At 46.6% G+C, this 16,112-nt stretch overlaps 1 protein-coding gene across 1 annotated transcript in view; it reads right to left on the reverse strand.

Moving 5' to 3' along the window:
- LOC309551916 (NXPE family member 3-like) overlaps nucleotides 1-16,112 on the reverse strand; it is a 181,294-nt gene that overhangs the window by 37,066 nt on the left and 128,116 nt on the right. Inside the window, exon 4 of the mRNA XM_082252631.1 lies at nucleotides 9,304-9,374. Coding sequence (XP_082108757.1) covers nucleotides 9,304-9,374 — 71 coding nt within the window. The remainder of the gene's footprint in view (nucleotides 1-9,303; nucleotides 9,375-16,112) is intronic.

Raw genomic sequence — 16,112 nt, forward strand, 5'->3', positions numbered from 1 at the left:
CGGGACTTTTTTTTTTTTTTTTCCACTGAGCGGATGACATTTCTGTCATCCGCTCCGTATGCCCGCATATCATCCTATCCGTTTGCGGATGATATGCGGACCTAATGTAAGTCTATGGCATTGCGGATGTCAGTGGATGACACCGCTGACATCCGATTTTCCTTCCTTTCCGTTTTTTACACGGATGGAAAAATGGGGTTCTGTTCCGTTCCAAAAAACGGAACAGAACTGAAAGGAGGAAAATCGGATGTCAGCGGATGGTATTCCGCTGACATCCGCAGTGCCATTCACTTACATTGATGTCCGCAAATAATCCGCAAAAAAATAGGATGATTTGCGGACACACGGAAAGCAGCGGAGCGGCCGTGTGAAAGGACCCTTTCATTTGATAGTGGTGTCAGCTTTTGGCAAGATAATAAGCAGTCCACTGAAAAGATAAGAGCAAAAAAAAATAAACACCTAGCAGTGGTGTGTGGATTCTGCAGAATTGCAAACATGGACACACAAAAGATTAAGCAGCACAGGAAAATAGGGTCATAGCGTGCATGGTTATCACCAACACCAGAAGGTTAAAGACTGGAAAAAAGTTGCACAGGCTTTCATATCTTTTTTTCCACTGTAAAGGATTCCTGGTGGAGAGAAGTAAAAAATCCCCATTGCTGACCTACTGAGTGTGGTTTGAAGACAAGGACAAAGCGCATACCCCCCCCCCCCCCCAGCATGGATGGTGTAAATCAGGCATGTCCAACCTGCGGCCCGGGGGCCGCATGCGGCCCAGAACCCCAGGCAATGCTGCCCACTGCCCCCTGACAAATTTTTATTTATTTTTTGCTGGGGAGGAAGGAAGTCGGGTCGAGGGCACGGCCACAGAGGTTTCCAACTAACTGTAGGCAGAGGCTGCCTCGGAAGGGATCATCCTCTAGTTGTTTTAAATTAGTGCTGGGGGGGGTGGCGGCAGCACAGGAAGGGCGCTGCGGCGTTTTATTATTTATATACCTTAACTATAGTATATATTTTATATGCGGCCAGAGAAAATTTCTCTAGACTCAATGTGGCCCAGAGAAGCCAAAAGGTTGGACACCCATGGTGTAAATTGTGTCTGAGCATAGATTGGTTCCATGCCCCACTGGATACTCTTCTGCCCTGGCCAGCCCCAAACGAGCTGTCCCAGCTCCCCGCAACCCCCCCCCCCCCCCCTCTTCACCTGCTGGCAAGGTCAGAAACCTGGATTCAGCCAGTAAGTAGAGTGTAAGGTCAGGAGGGGGATTGGGAGACTGGGAGGGGGGCCGAGTTGCTGCACCATGGGCCGCTGGTTTGTACTTGCCTCCTGGGCCAAAAGTTGCCAGTCTGCCCCTATGTGTAATTTCTTATTAGAGCATTCAGAGATTCAGCTTTATCATTTTAAAATATAATAAAAAAAAGCAAAACAGTGAAAAAAAAATATTTACAGAAAGAATATTACAAAAACAGACAATAGGCAACAGTAAAAGTAAAAAAAAAAAAAAAAAAAAAAAAAGATTAAAAGTAAACTTCAAAGTTTGCCTAGTCTTTGGTTCCATGCAGAGTGGACCGATCATATACCTTATATCATATCATATCAGGGACGTGCAGTAAGGGAAGGCAGGTGAGAAAGAGCCTCACCTGCCATGAACATAAAAAAAAAATCTATCAAGCTTCAATGGGTAGCCAAAGTCATACTCCACCACTGGTCAAAATTTGGGGCTCCTAGCACCTATTGTCCAAGAGATACGGGGCTCCTTGCTCAGCCTTTCAGAAGCTACATAGAGCGACCGGTTTAAATACAAGCTGGCACACGGTGTTTGCAGCAGACCGAGAGGATGACTTTTTGTCAGAGGCACTGAGCTCTATGGACAGCTTGGAGCCTTTGACCAATGGTAAAGCACCATTGGTCCAAGCTGTCCAATAAAAATGCTGCAGTGGAGGCTCTCCTCTCACTGCAGTGTCATAGAAGGGTATTTCTCTAAACGACAAATGCTCCCACCCAGCCTAACCCTCTTAACTACAAGGAAAAAACATGCTTTATAGGCATAAGGTTTACCCATAATCCCATGGTTTACTCACACAGTTAAGGTGGAGAATCTGCTGCTGTTGCAGAAAAGTTATTTTTTTAATCAAGCAAAATATCATATTTTATGCTATACGTTATAATATAATAATTTATTATTTATCTGTGAAACTGTGAAATTACTGGTTTGAAATTAGAACTTCAAACTTCAGTAATTTGTCCGTTAAGCCACCTACTTTAGTACAGTTTTTGAAAATATAGAAAATTACCCTAAAAACAATATATAATAATTATTTGTATATTACTTACTTATGATAATTAACCACTTGCCACTCAGGCCAATTCTGACACTCCTCTCCTACATGTAAAAAAGCATAATTTGTTTGCTAGAAAATTTCTCAGAACCCCCAAATATTATATATATATTTTTAGTTGGACTGTTTCACTGTTTTACCATTTGTTTTCAATTCTCCTGCATTTCACTTTTTAGTAAAAAAAAAAAAAAACTCTAAACCCTTTATTGTTTACTTGTTTATTACTGAATATTACTATTATATTTCTGGCTTCGGAAAATAAAGAGGACATGTTTTATTTTATTTTCTACAATCTTTATTGTCAAATTTGCTAGTAATTTTGTTTCCAGCATCAACAAAGAGGGTGACTGAACAACATCTTAAAGGGACAGTGTTTGTAAATGTAGCACTGCCCCCTAGAGGACTGCTGAGAATTACCCTTTCTGGATTCCCCTGGGTTACCCTTAGCAACTGATAGCAGACAAACAGCATTGAAAGTCCTTGGCTCAGTTAATAATCAATTCAGGGGATGTTGGTTTTTTGTGTTTTATTTTAGAACTGGCATGGGAGAAGGGATGAGTGGGATACTCCAACTATGAACTATGCACAATCTTGAGGACAACTATCTGTAGAATGCAGCAAGGCCGCTGCTTCACCCTGCCACTAAAGTGAAGATAAGATTACTGTTCCCGCTTGAATATTCTCTTCGGGGTTAATAACTTGGCACCCCTTTACTCTCACTGCCTGTGTGCTGAAACCTGTCTGCTGACTCTAGCCACTGGAGTGGTCCCCTTCCTGGGCAGACCCGTTGGCAAGCTCCCCTGCACTCACGGACACGGTTTTTCCAGAGTTGCTCTGCCTTCACCTCCACAGTCAGCTTCACTGGACCTCTGGGTTCAGCCACACTTTCCTGGTCCACTAGGCCGACTGCCTGTGACCACCATCCACAGCAACAGGAGAAGAGACAGCCATCACCCTCCTCCTGGGACCTGGCTTCCCGCCCAAAGACCCTTTGTCACATGTGCCCCTGGCTTTTATAACATATCCCAGGATGCACCACTGTCTGTGCCAACCTACTGGGACAGTTACAAAGCCTGTGTATCACTGGACGGGTTTCCTCCACTGTCCAACAGGCTCCCCTATTGTACACAGTGGGTACACTCCCTCAGACCAGGTGGATCGCACTTGGACACAGGCAACAGGCCTGACTAGAAATCCTGCTACCCTCATAAGCAGACAGAGCAACTATACTTGAGAAAGTATAGTTTTGAGCTCTGTCTGCTTACCAGAGGGGCTGCAGGTAAATCTATATTGTTCTCTGCCTACCAGAGAGCAGGATCTGTTAGTGAAGTCTGCTCATTGTGCTCAAGATGTGATATATTCAGTCTAGAGAGGGTTTCACGCTGGTCCTATATGGAGGCATGTTGGACAGTCTGAGAAAACCTGGGGAAATGGGTGCATATACTTTTGATATAGTCCTGATGATTGGTAGAGGGCAAGTCACCTTGGTGCATGCTGGGATATTGTATAAAAGCCAGGAGCACATGTCTTTTGTTGGAGAGTGGAGTCTCGGAGGGAGGGGGCGGTTGCCTCCTCCTCTGTAGAGGTGCCATATGGTCTCAGGAGGTCGCTCTGAGGCCGGGAGAAGTGGTCAACAGGAGCTAAACCCAGAGGTCCAGGGAAGCTGACTGAGAGGGGAGACACTGGATATCCTGTTTCTGCAGTATCGCAAGTACAGGAACTCGTGTCAAGGGGCCTGACCTGAGGGGGGGGCACCCCTGCTCATAGGATAGTCAGTGGACGGGTGTCAGCAGAAAGAGGATGCTAGGGAGAGTATCTTGAAGATAAAATATTGTTCATTAAGTTGTCTTGTGAGAGAGGATAAAGAAAGCAAGAGACTTAAACCCAATCATCTAAAGTGGCAGGATGAATTAACAGCCTGGCTGTTCCATATCTACAAGCGGAGTTGTGAAGATAGAAGTCCTCAGATATTGTGAATAGTTAAATTGGAGTATCCCACTATTCCCTTCTCCTATCCCCATTACATAATAAACAACAAAAACAATAAAATACCCCTGGACTGTTTATTGCAGTGAAGAGCCAAGAGGAATGTAGGAACTGTATTTACTTATAACAGTGTGTATAGCAGCCCCTGCGGCAGTGGCGTCACTAGGGTGGGGCCAGAGGGGGCCATGGCCCCCCAAAATTAGTCTGGGCCCCCATGTGCCCCCCCAATTAATTATGTGCACAACACAGTCATGGATTATCATTGTCTCGCGCCGCGCCACGCACACAACACACAGACTCCAACAGACCGGCGGGCGGGGCTGGGCAGCGCCCCGGCGGGCGGGCGGAGGGGGGCATGCACAGCGGATCGACCAAGCACCAGCCCGCCCCAGGCTGACCGAAAGCGCGCGCGAGCCCAGGGGAGACTGGGGCCGCTTTAAGCATTGGGGCCGGCCGCAATGATTGCCGCTGCAGCCCCCCGCTGCGCTCCAGAGTGACGGTGCGGTCCGATATACTCTACGGATCAACTAACTGACTCGACTCCAAGACTGTCACGGCGCCGATCCATCATCCCTCCCACACAGCGAGACGCGCAAGCAGCAGCATGGTCGCCAGTGAGGAGGTGGGTCACACACACACTGAGATTCGTACCCGGCCTAGTCTTTGACACTTTGGCAACATTTCAAAAGATATGGGAGCGATGGATTGTGTCCTATCATCCTCCTCCTTCCTTCCATAGAGACTCCCTGACCATGTAACTTTTTATTGAGTGATATAGACCCCTGGCACTATACCATACCAATGGCTCTTCTATTTGGACAATATTTGTTTAGCTGAGATGTTTACCTTTTAACTATAGCTAGTGCAAATACTGTACCCCCTTTTGACTTGGTATTGGCCTCATGTAACCTGCTACACAGCAACACTTTTGGAAGAGGAGGGGCAGTGCTAGGAGTCAATCGGGTATACTGTAGTGCACTGCATATGAGCTGAAAAGGAACATTCTGATAGATGGATGACTCCAAACCGTGCTGCTGCTATGGCTCCACTGTCCATTCACAGGTTGGGGAAGGGCTGGTGACCAGAATCAGGACAGCAACCTAGCTCTGAGGCCTGGTTGGGCTGTAAAAATTTCAGGGCTGGGTGAAAAGAAATGCAAATCCAGTGTTTTCCAGCTTACATAAATTAAGAAATTCAATCATATATAATGGGCTTTTCTGGAGGCAGAAATCCTGTGATCAAACACTTAAGAAATGAACTGTTCCAGCCCCACTTCAATAAAGACCCCATGGAAATGCTACTTCTTAAACAACCAGACAGTATTGTGCACTCTCTGTTTTAAGATAACGGCATTAATCTTCACTGCATGGATGTCATGGATGAGGACCAATGATAAAAGGATAGCTATACTGAATGGTAGAATGGCTTTGCTTGAGAAGGTGTGATCCCATAGATCCATCACTACCTACTTCCAGACTTTCACCACCTCCATCTCCTACCTCTAAACCTATGAGATCAGCCATTCTCAACCAGGGTTCCTCTAGACACCAGGCAAGTCTGAGGGGGGGGGGGGGGGGATACAATAATGTAAGAGGGCATTAATATAAAGGCTCCCATTGTATCATTACCCCCCCCCCCCCACACACACACACACACACATTCCCAGAGTTCCTGGGGTCCCCCTGGATTGCTCCACCTTAACCACTTTTAACCGGAATTTTCTTTTTTATATATATATAAGCCCAATGTGCTTTCATATCTGTCTTATCTATAATACACTCTTCACATGTGCTTTAAAATGTATGGTTTTCCCTTTTATGAACAAAAAAATGGCATTATGCTGTTGGGCCAGTATAATAATACTATGGGGCTGGTATGAAATTATTTCCAGGGCTGGTTTTTATTCCCAGTCCTGCCCTGCACGCGCCGCCGCGTTGTTGTCAGCAGTCTGTCGGGGAGTTGGGGTCGGGACCGGGACACTGGCATCTGGTAGCAGCAAGCATATGCCAGTCCAGCCAGTGAGCCAGCAACAAGCCAAGCAGCAAGCAAGCGCCAGACCGCCAGTATACAGAGTGGTCCGAGTGGAGGACTCTGAGGAGCCGAGCCAGCCACCAGCCCAGGACACAAGGAGCAGCAGCCGCAGGCCGGGCGGCATCATAGAAGTGGCAGCCTCAGCCAGTGGGAGGTGAGTCACTGGAGCAGTGAGTCCACTCACTGCCCATGCATTATACCACCCTCACACCCTGACCCAACAATTGTCAATGTGGACAGTGCTTGACATGCTGAGCTGACAGAATTTTACAACTGAACAATGCTGTAAAATTCTGTCAGCATACTCAGCATGTCAGCCCATATTGTCATTTTCAGGGGTATGAGGGTGGTATGAGATGTAAATGTGCAATGGACTCACATTGAGTTCACTGCACATTTGCATCTCATACCACCCTCACACCCCTGAAAATGACAATTTGGGCTGACATGCTGACCGAATTTATTTTACAGCTGAGCTGAACTGCTCCACTAGTGCCACCTCTAAAACCGATGTCCCCGAGCCTGCTCCTTGTGTGCTGTCTCGCTGTGTCTGGTTCCATTGCTGCGTACTGCTGCCTCGCCTTACAGGGGACTCCGCTAATGCTGTCCGCATGCTCTGGGCCTTCAAATATACAAACATGAAATATTCGTGACTTATGCCAATTGTCAGGAATATTTCATGTTTATGTCTTTATTTGGCCAATTTTTCAGGAATGTTTCATGTTTTATGCTATTGAAGGCCCAGAGTGTGTGGACAACATGAGTGGAGTCACCGGTAAGGCGAGGCAGCAGCACGCAGCAGAGGAGCCAGACACAGCCAGCACGCAAGGAGCAGGCCTGGGGACATCGGTTTTAGAGGTGGCAGGTAAGTGGAGCAGTGAGTCCACTGCACATTTCCTTTCTCGTACCGCCCTCACGCCCCTGAAAATGACAATGTGGACTGATCCGCTGACAGAACTTTACAGTTGAACATGGCAAACATGTATAATACATGTCCGTAAGTTTACTATGTCCAGCTGTAAAATTCTATCTGTGTGTCAGTCCACATTGTCATTTATCTATTCTAGATAGATAGATAGATAGAAAATAGTGTATGTATGTGTGTATATATATATATATATATATATATATATATATATAAATTGCGTTTTATAGTTGGCCCCCTTACTTTTGTCCCTGTCCCCCCATGTGCCCCCCCTAAATATAAAAGCTGGAGACGCCACTGCCCTGCGGGGGCAGTGCTACATTTTGAAAAAACATCAGATCTCAATGGGGAAAAAATCTCATGCTGGATATCTATACTGATATGGACTGGGTAATGTGTTAGGATCTATACTGATATGGACTGGGTAATGTGTTAGGAATGAAAGGATGCCACATCGTTTGATGGAAATTAAAATGACAAATCTACAGCGGGCTGAATTCAAACTCAGACTGAAAATCAAAGTGAAAAAAATGATGCAGCAGGCTATTCCATTTTGCTGAAATTTCATTGCAGCAACTCAAAATAGTACTTAGTAGTTTGTATGGCCCCAATGTGCTTGTATGCATGCCTGACAACATCAGATCATGCCCCTAAAATGGGACGATGGATGGTGCCTGGGGTATTTCCTCCGAGATCTGGACCAGGTCATCATTGATCTCCTGAACAGACTGTGGTGCAACCTGGTGGCCTGGGATAGATCTAAACATAATGCCCCAGAGGTGTTCTTTCAGATTTAGGTCAGTGAAGTGTGGAGGCCATTCAATGGTATCAATTCCTTCATCCTCCAGGAACGGGCTGCATACATCCGCCACATGAGGCTGGGCAGTTTCATGCACCAGGAGGAACCCAGGACCCACTATACAAGCATAGGTTCTGACAATGGGTAAAAGGATTTCATCATGATACCCAATGGCAGTCAGGGTGCCATTGCCAAGCCTGTAGAGGTCTGTGCAACCTGTGCAAGCCTCCATGGATATGCCTCCCCAAGACCATCAATGACCCACCACCAAACGGCTCATGCTGAACAATGTTACAGGCAGCATAATGTTCTCCACGGCTTCTCCAGACCTCTTCATGTCTGTCACATGTGCTCAGGGTGAACCTGCGCTTACCTGTGAAAAGCACAGGGTGCTAGTGGCGGACCTGCCAATTCTGGTGTTCAATGGCAAATGCTAATCGAGCTCCACGGTGCCCGGCAGTGAGCACAGGGCCCACTAGAGGACGTCGGCCCTCAGGCTGCCCTCGTGAAGTCTGTTTGATTGTTTGGTCAGAGACAGTGACACCAGTGGCCTGCTGGAGGTAATTTTGTAGGGCTCTGGCAGTGCTCATCCTGTTCCTCCTTACACAAAGGAGCAGATGCCGGTCCTGCTGATGGGTTAAAGACCTTCTACGGACCTGTCCAGCTCTTCTAGAGTAACTGCCTGTCTTCTGGAATCTCCTCCATGCTCTTGAGACTGCACTGGGAGATGCTGCAAACCTTTTGGCAATGGCATGTATGAATGTGCCATTCTGGAGGAGTTGGACTGCCTGTGCAACCTCTATAGGGTCCAGGTATTGCCTGATGCTACCAAGTGTGACACTGACCCAAAACTGGTGAAAAACCATCAGAAAAGATGAGTAGGGAAAGAAATGTCAGTGGCCTCCACCTGTAAAACCATTCCTGTTTTGGAGGTCATCTCATTGTTGCCCATCTAGTGTACCTGTTAATTTCATTAACACCAAAGCAGCTGAAACTGATTAACAACCCCCTCTGCTAGTTAACTGACCAGATCCTTATCCTAGGAGTTTAATTGACTTGATGCTATACTCTGATTTAAAAAAGTGTTCCCTTAATTTTTTTGAGCAGTGTATAATAAAAAGGGAAAATAAGGGCTAATAAAGTGATACACATGCAACAAGAAAAAACAGAATAGGTATAGAAGTACTTTGTTAGTACATTGTTAGCACACTAAAAATCTTACCCAGTGTACTGTTATCTGCTGTCACTTTGATTGGAGGGATGGACCCCGGGACAACTTGGTTAGTCACAGAGCTGGTGGAGGGCAATAATAAATTAAACTGATGGAAATAAAACACAGCCAACATGTTTTAATAAGAAAAATAACCCTGTACATTGAGAATTTTTGCATTGCATACCTCCCAACATTGAGGTTGAGAAAAAGGGACAACCTGGAAAAGAGACAATGTGTATGTCTAAATTGCACAAAAACGTCGGCCAGTTCAGCAGGTCTTCAGAATTCGGTCTAATGATTGTCTTTGAACGGTTTGCTGGAAAACCAGCAAACCAGAAAACCAGCATTCCATCAGCCAATCGCTGCAAGCGCTGATCAGTGTATTCTGGTAGGGTGGGGGAGAGGTTAGTCCCCCTGTTAGAATACAATAGCACAGCAGGAGAAATCCCTGCATTCACATCATTGTGTCGATGTTGGGATCTGTCAGTTTTTTTCCATTCTAACCGGCTGCTGGTTAAACAAAACAAAAAAAACATGAATGCACATATCAAGCTTAAAAGACAAGTGCAGCCCAAGCATTTTTGGCTGTACGTCTCCTAGTGCCATTGGTTCTGCACTTCTGTGACCCATTTTCAGCAGACAGCGGGCTGAAGCCTGCTGTCGGCTTACGTCACAAAGCTGGTCCAGGCTCGGGAAAGATCGCGACAATACAGTCAGGATCCACCCACATGCCTGCACTGGCACCCGGGTCAGGCTCCCAGCGAGCCACTGAGAGCCTGAGCCGGCCGCTCCCACTCCCACAGGGGCAGAATAGCAGAGTAGACAGCAGCTACTGACAGTCTAAATAAATAAATAAATAGCGCAAATGTAAATAAAATAACCTAATAAGCAGTGAGATCAATAAATAAAGATAAAAAATATATATGTGTAAGTAATAATGATCAGTAGCCCTTCAAATCAATAAATGATGCAACGTGTAAATGTTAAAAATATAAACGTGTAGAAAAACCAATAAATACTCCAGTAATAATGATGATAAAACGTGCAAAAATGCTGCAAAGTGTGTAAATAAAAGTCCAATAAGAACGTCCAAGTTATTTGATGATAAAAAGTGCAAAAGTATAGCAAAGTCAAATCCAAAAAGAAAGTCCAAGTAGTGTTTGGTGATAAAACAAACTCTTCTAAATAAGTGCTCAGGCCACCTCAGAGTGGCTAGTGCTTCCCAAAACGTGAGTGACTGGAGTGTCACAGCACAACAACAACTGTGCACCCCCCCTGTGAGTGGGTGCACACCTTAAATCAAGATTCAATGGAGCATATATGCAGGGGATTTCATACAGGTCCGTCTGGATAGATATGGCTCCACCACAACGACACCGATCCAGCCAATGCAACTTAACCCACAATCCAACGTAATATGCAGATATAAGAGACTGGCAATAGTGCTGAAATCCTTTAAAAAGCTTTTATTCACATAAAAAATGTATTTAAACTCACATGTATAGGTGAGTTAAGAAGCCATTGGTACGATAAATAACCGAAGAAGATTCTGTGGTGGTGTAGTGGGAGAGGCCACAGCTGTCTGCCTCCTCCTGTGACCGGCAGCCCGACAGTCTGGCTAACAGATAGCGAAGCGTTCCGTCCGTCCTTGCCCCTCCCTTACGCGTGACGACACAACGGACCACGTATTTTTTATCTTTATTTATTGATCTCACTGCTTATTAGGTTATTTTATTTACAGTACATTTGCACAGCACTATTTATTTATTTATTTCGATTTTTCACACTATTATGAGAAGTGAAGTGCTTGCAGCATTTTATCTGTTAATTTAGGGAGGTTGCTCACAGGATTTTCTGTTTTATTTAGTTACTGACAGTCACCAACTCTCTGCTCAGGGAGCTGTAAGAACGGAGCTATCAGTGGTGTTTGATTGCTCGGTTCTCAGCCTTAGAGCCAGTGGGGAACAGATGCAGCATCAGACCGATGTCACATCCACCTAGGTAAGTATGACTCCAAAATAAAAACTATTCCCATATTTCTCTTTTAACCAGTTGTCACTCGGCCACAGTCACATCTGGCTTGCACTCCATACTGGTACCGGAAGTAGCCATCTTGCCAGCTACTGGATGGCTCTAGAGAACGGGGACCCCTGCTGTTGCTGAGGACTCACACTGAGCGGTTCATTACCAGTGGCGGCTGGTGCTCAAAATTTTTGGGGGGGCGCAAACAGACAAATGTAATAGGCATTGCTTTGCGGCAAAAAACCCTGTAAAAAATTGCGTGACTTTGAGGTCACAAAAGTGTGAAAGGGGCCTTTAGTAATTAAGGTATAGCGTGCCCCCTTTCAATGCAGAGAGACCAGTGTGCCCCCTTCAATGTAGAGATCATCGTGCCCCCTTTCAATGCACAGTGACCAGCGTGCCCCCTTTCAATGCAGAGATGCCCGCGTGCCCCCTTTCAATGCAGAGATACCAGCGTGCCCCCTTTCAATGCAGAGTGACCAGCGTGCCCCTATCAATGCACAGAGACCAGTGTGGTTCTCTCTGCAGGTTCCGCTATAACCTTAGACTTGTGATCTCTCCCAGAAGGGTGCACACAGGGGGGCAGGTACACTTCATAGAAGAACAGATACTGATGATGGGTATTATAGACAGGACAGGTGCTCTACATAGAAGGACAGATACTGGTGATGGGTATTTTACGCAGGACAGGTACTTTGCATAGGAGGACAGATAACTGGAGGTGATTGGTAATATAGACAGGGCAGGTACTCTACATAAGAGGACAGATACTGAGGACAGGCATTGTAGATAAGACATGTACTGAAGACAGGTATTTTAGATAGGAGCACTGTACTGTAGATAGGAGGACAGATGCTGGGGAGGTCCATAAGTTTAGGTAGTCACCTTTTGACAGTGAAATGACAGGAAGACAGAAATTACAGATGGATTGGTCTGCATTAGTGCTAAAGAGAGACAGGTGAGCAGATACTGTTGGTCGGCATATACTGTACAAAGACACCCAGCTAGATATCCATGCAATTCAGCAAGGTAGCTCTTGGTACACAGGTAAGTGATGTGTATATATATATATATATGTAGCGGGGTTAAACATGCCTAAAGACACTGTTTGATATGTGGGAAGGAACTAGGCTCCCTCTAGTGGTAGCTGCATGGAATTTCCCGGGCTGTGACTTCCTTTTCACAAGATGAAGAAACTACATCTCCCAGGCTGCTTTGCAAGATCCAGGAACTAGGCTCCCTCTAGTGGTAGCTGCATGGAATTTCCCGGGCTGTGACTTCCTTTTCACAAGATGAAGAAACTACATCTCCCAGGCTGCTTTGCAAGATCCAGGGTGCACGGCTGCACCGCACGGCACTATGGGGGAGGTTATTTAAAGGAGAGAGAAGCGCGCGAAGGGGGGCCTTTCTGCGCTGGACTCTGAGGAACCAGCGAGCGAGAGTGAAGGACTGACACTGGATATTGGGCCAGAGCCTTTTAGCCTGGAGGGACGACGTGGAACCGTCCCATCTCAAGCACGAGGCACATTCCTGGAGGTCATACTGCTGTTTGCCGAGACCGGAAGTCATCCGCCAGAAGGACCCCGCGCGGCTGGCATATAGCCAAAGGACTGAGACCGCAGTGGAAGCGCGCGAAGGAGAAACTTCTGTTGGTGAGAGGGCACATGCCCAATAACTGACTTTATCTGCTGAAGAGACAGTTTTATCTACAGATAGCGGTAGCGCAGCAGGAGGTGATAAAACCCCGGGGTTTATCACCATACTCTCTCAGGAGACTCATAGACAAACAATACGGTCTGTAAAGGAGTCGCCAGAGGCTTATCTCTCTCGCAGAAGTTATTGCTCAGTTACGCAGACACCCTGCGGTGACAACTAACAGCTCGTTGTTTTCTCTCTCTTGATCTTTATTCCTAATCTGGATTACAAATGAGCTCTATTCAATAAACTTGCTAGCGAAGATCAACAAGAAAGAAGAGAACTCTGGGGGAGGGACTCAGATAGGCCCACCTACCTGGTACTGTGTCTAGCCTTAATGCAGGAGGAGTGTGGGGGTATTCTTTTACCTTTTTAAAGCTGTTTTAAATAACCTTTTATGGACTTGTATTGTATTGTATTGTATCTCCCCTATTCAATTTGATATATAGTAAACTAAGTTTGGTTAATTACAATCTTGTGCGTTGTTCCATTGTGTCACCCAGAAGGACTACTATTCAAGAAGGTAACAAGGTATTGTTGCATAGTGAAGTATTGTATTCCAACCTGTGTATCTATTTGATAGTCCAGTCCTATTCTGGGTCAGTTGTGCCTGAGGAGGGATCGAGCCAATTTGATTGGGTTGTTAGGCAGGGTGTAGACCCAATAATATAATCAGCAGCTCCTGCGGGGGTGGTGCTACACGTGGGGGCTCGTCCGGGATTTCTACAGTCCTGCAACACAACCCTCTCAGCCCCAGAATCCCCTCCCACGCAGAAATGGATCCTGTCGCTGCTGCTGAGTGGTGCAAGGAAGAGAATGTCATAGTGGAAAATGGCCTGGTGGTTGAAATCAAGGGAGAAGCCTGGACTGAAGAAAAGCTCCTCCCTGTTTTAAGGGCACTATCCACAGACAGGAAATTCTGGGTGATTGACATAAAAACTGACACCACTGCCCCACACACGTATGCACTGTGTGAGTGGAGGAAAGGGGTCCCTGATTATTTCAATGGAAACAGTGTAAAAACTATTGACCAAACAGAACTTTTCCTGATACATCCAGGAGTTCCTACTGCGGGTCCCTCATCCACCACCCATGGGGTATCCAGCCAAGAAAAAGGTGTCCAAGAAGGGCATCCTGAGTCATCACCTTTGTCGACTTTTAGCTCAGAACTGTGTGCTGTTCTTGGGGAGATTGTGGCAAAATGTAGCAGGGACTCCTCGAGCTATCTGATGACTGGATATAGGAAGCTCCGGACATTTTCTGGGAAACAGCCTGTGCCTTCAGCAGAAGATGGGTTCGAAGAGTGGCTAGATACCGCCACTCAGGCTTTGGAGGAATGGGAGGTACCAGAACAGCACAAGAAGCAGAGGATCACAGAGAGTTTAAGGGGACCTGCATTAGAGGCTGTACGTAATCTAAAGCTTAGCAAGAAGAACTGCACTGCACAGGATTATTTGGACATTCTGCAAGATGTGTTTGGTCGGACGGAGAACGCGGCTGAACTTCTCTACCAGTTGGACCACTGTTATCAAGAAGAGGGGGAGAAGTTGTCCGAATTCATTAAACGTCTGGATAGGATTATCCACCAGATTCTGTTAAAGAAAGGAATAGACCCCCGGAAAATAGATGAGATTCGTGCACGACAGGTTCTGAAAGGGGCTCAACCTTTAGATCCCATTGCCATACTGTTACGAACTCGTCGAGATGGCGGCATTCTAGAATACCCCGATCTGATTCGAATGGTCAGAGAGGAAGAGGTCATGTTGGACAACAAGAAGAAAAGTCGGCAGTTTGACTCAACTGCCCGGGTTGGAGTGATAAGTGTGGAAGAGGGTGACTCTCAAGTTGAACTCCTAAAGACCCAAGTGTCTCAGTTGATAGAAATGGTGTCCATCCTGACTGGTCAGGTATCCACTCTACCCAAGGGGAGTATATCGGAGAGGCCAGATGAACCTGTTAGTCTCAGCACAGATCCAGAGCCACGGCCTGTAAGATTGTTAACTTGTTTCAACTGCGGGGGAGTTGGGCATGTTAGAAGGGTATGTCCCAGCTCAGGAAATGCTGCCGCGAAACCTCGCGAGCCAGCGGGAAACTTCAGAGGACACCGGTGAAGGAGTCAACCGGGTGTCCGCCAGTCTTAAGGGACTCCAGAAGTGGTGCAGGATCAGGGAAACTGAGTCAGGGGGTCAGACCCAAATATAACACCCCCAGTTCTAGACTCCGGGTTACTGAGGGAAGGAAAGTCAATGCACACCGGATTCGGCGGGGGCCTAGATCAAGGAAGAAAAAGGAGAAGAGGGCCAGGGTACAGAGAACTGAATCAGATAACAAGGCTACATCAAGAGAATTCCCAACTAACTTGGTCGGGCCCTCCCCAGTGGTCTCGGTTCAGGTGGAAGGAATTTACACAAGAGCCCTCCTTGACACAGGGGCCCAGGTGACTCTTTTGTATAGAGACTTCTATGATAAATATCTTACCCATCTACCTTTGCAGAAGTTGGAAGATCTGGAGATATGGGGTATTGGGACCCAAAGTTTTCCCTATGACGGGTATCTGCCAATCAAGTTGACCTTTGATCCATCAGTGGCTGGTGAAGTGGAAACCTTCGACACCTTAGCGGTGGTCTGTCCTCGTCCACCCGGGGCCAACAAAAGCTCTCTCATCGTAGGAACAAACACTGACCTGGTAAGGCGCCTTCTGATACAACTGGTCCAGGGACAAGATGCTCAGGCGCCAAGGATCCATCCCATGCTACGGCAGGCCTACCAACGATTAGTGTTGGAGCAAGAGACCCCCGCAGAAGGAGTTGGACGACTCTGGAAGCTGGATAGAGCAGAAAAGGTCTTACAGCCAGGAGAGGTGGCCTGTTTTAAGGCTTCTGTTAAACTCACATGGCAACAGCCGGGTCCCTTCATTATCTTTGAATCAGGTCAAAAGGAGAGACAGAGAGGGATAGAAGTGATCCCTGAGGTGATCCCTTTGAAGGTGTTACAGGAAAACCGTGGAAGGGTTTTAGTGAGTGTCAGAAACACCTCTATTACACCAGTGAAGGTACCGGCCAGAGTGCTCCTGGGCCAAGTCAACCCGGCTACCCCAGTTG

The sequence above is a fragment of the Pelophylax lessonae genome (genome assembly GCF_965119305.1).
Source record: "Pelophylax lessonae genome assembly, chromosome: 4".
Classification (NCBI taxonomy): domain Eukaryota; kingdom Metazoa; phylum Chordata; class Amphibia; order Anura; family Ranidae; genus Pelophylax; species Pelophylax lessonae.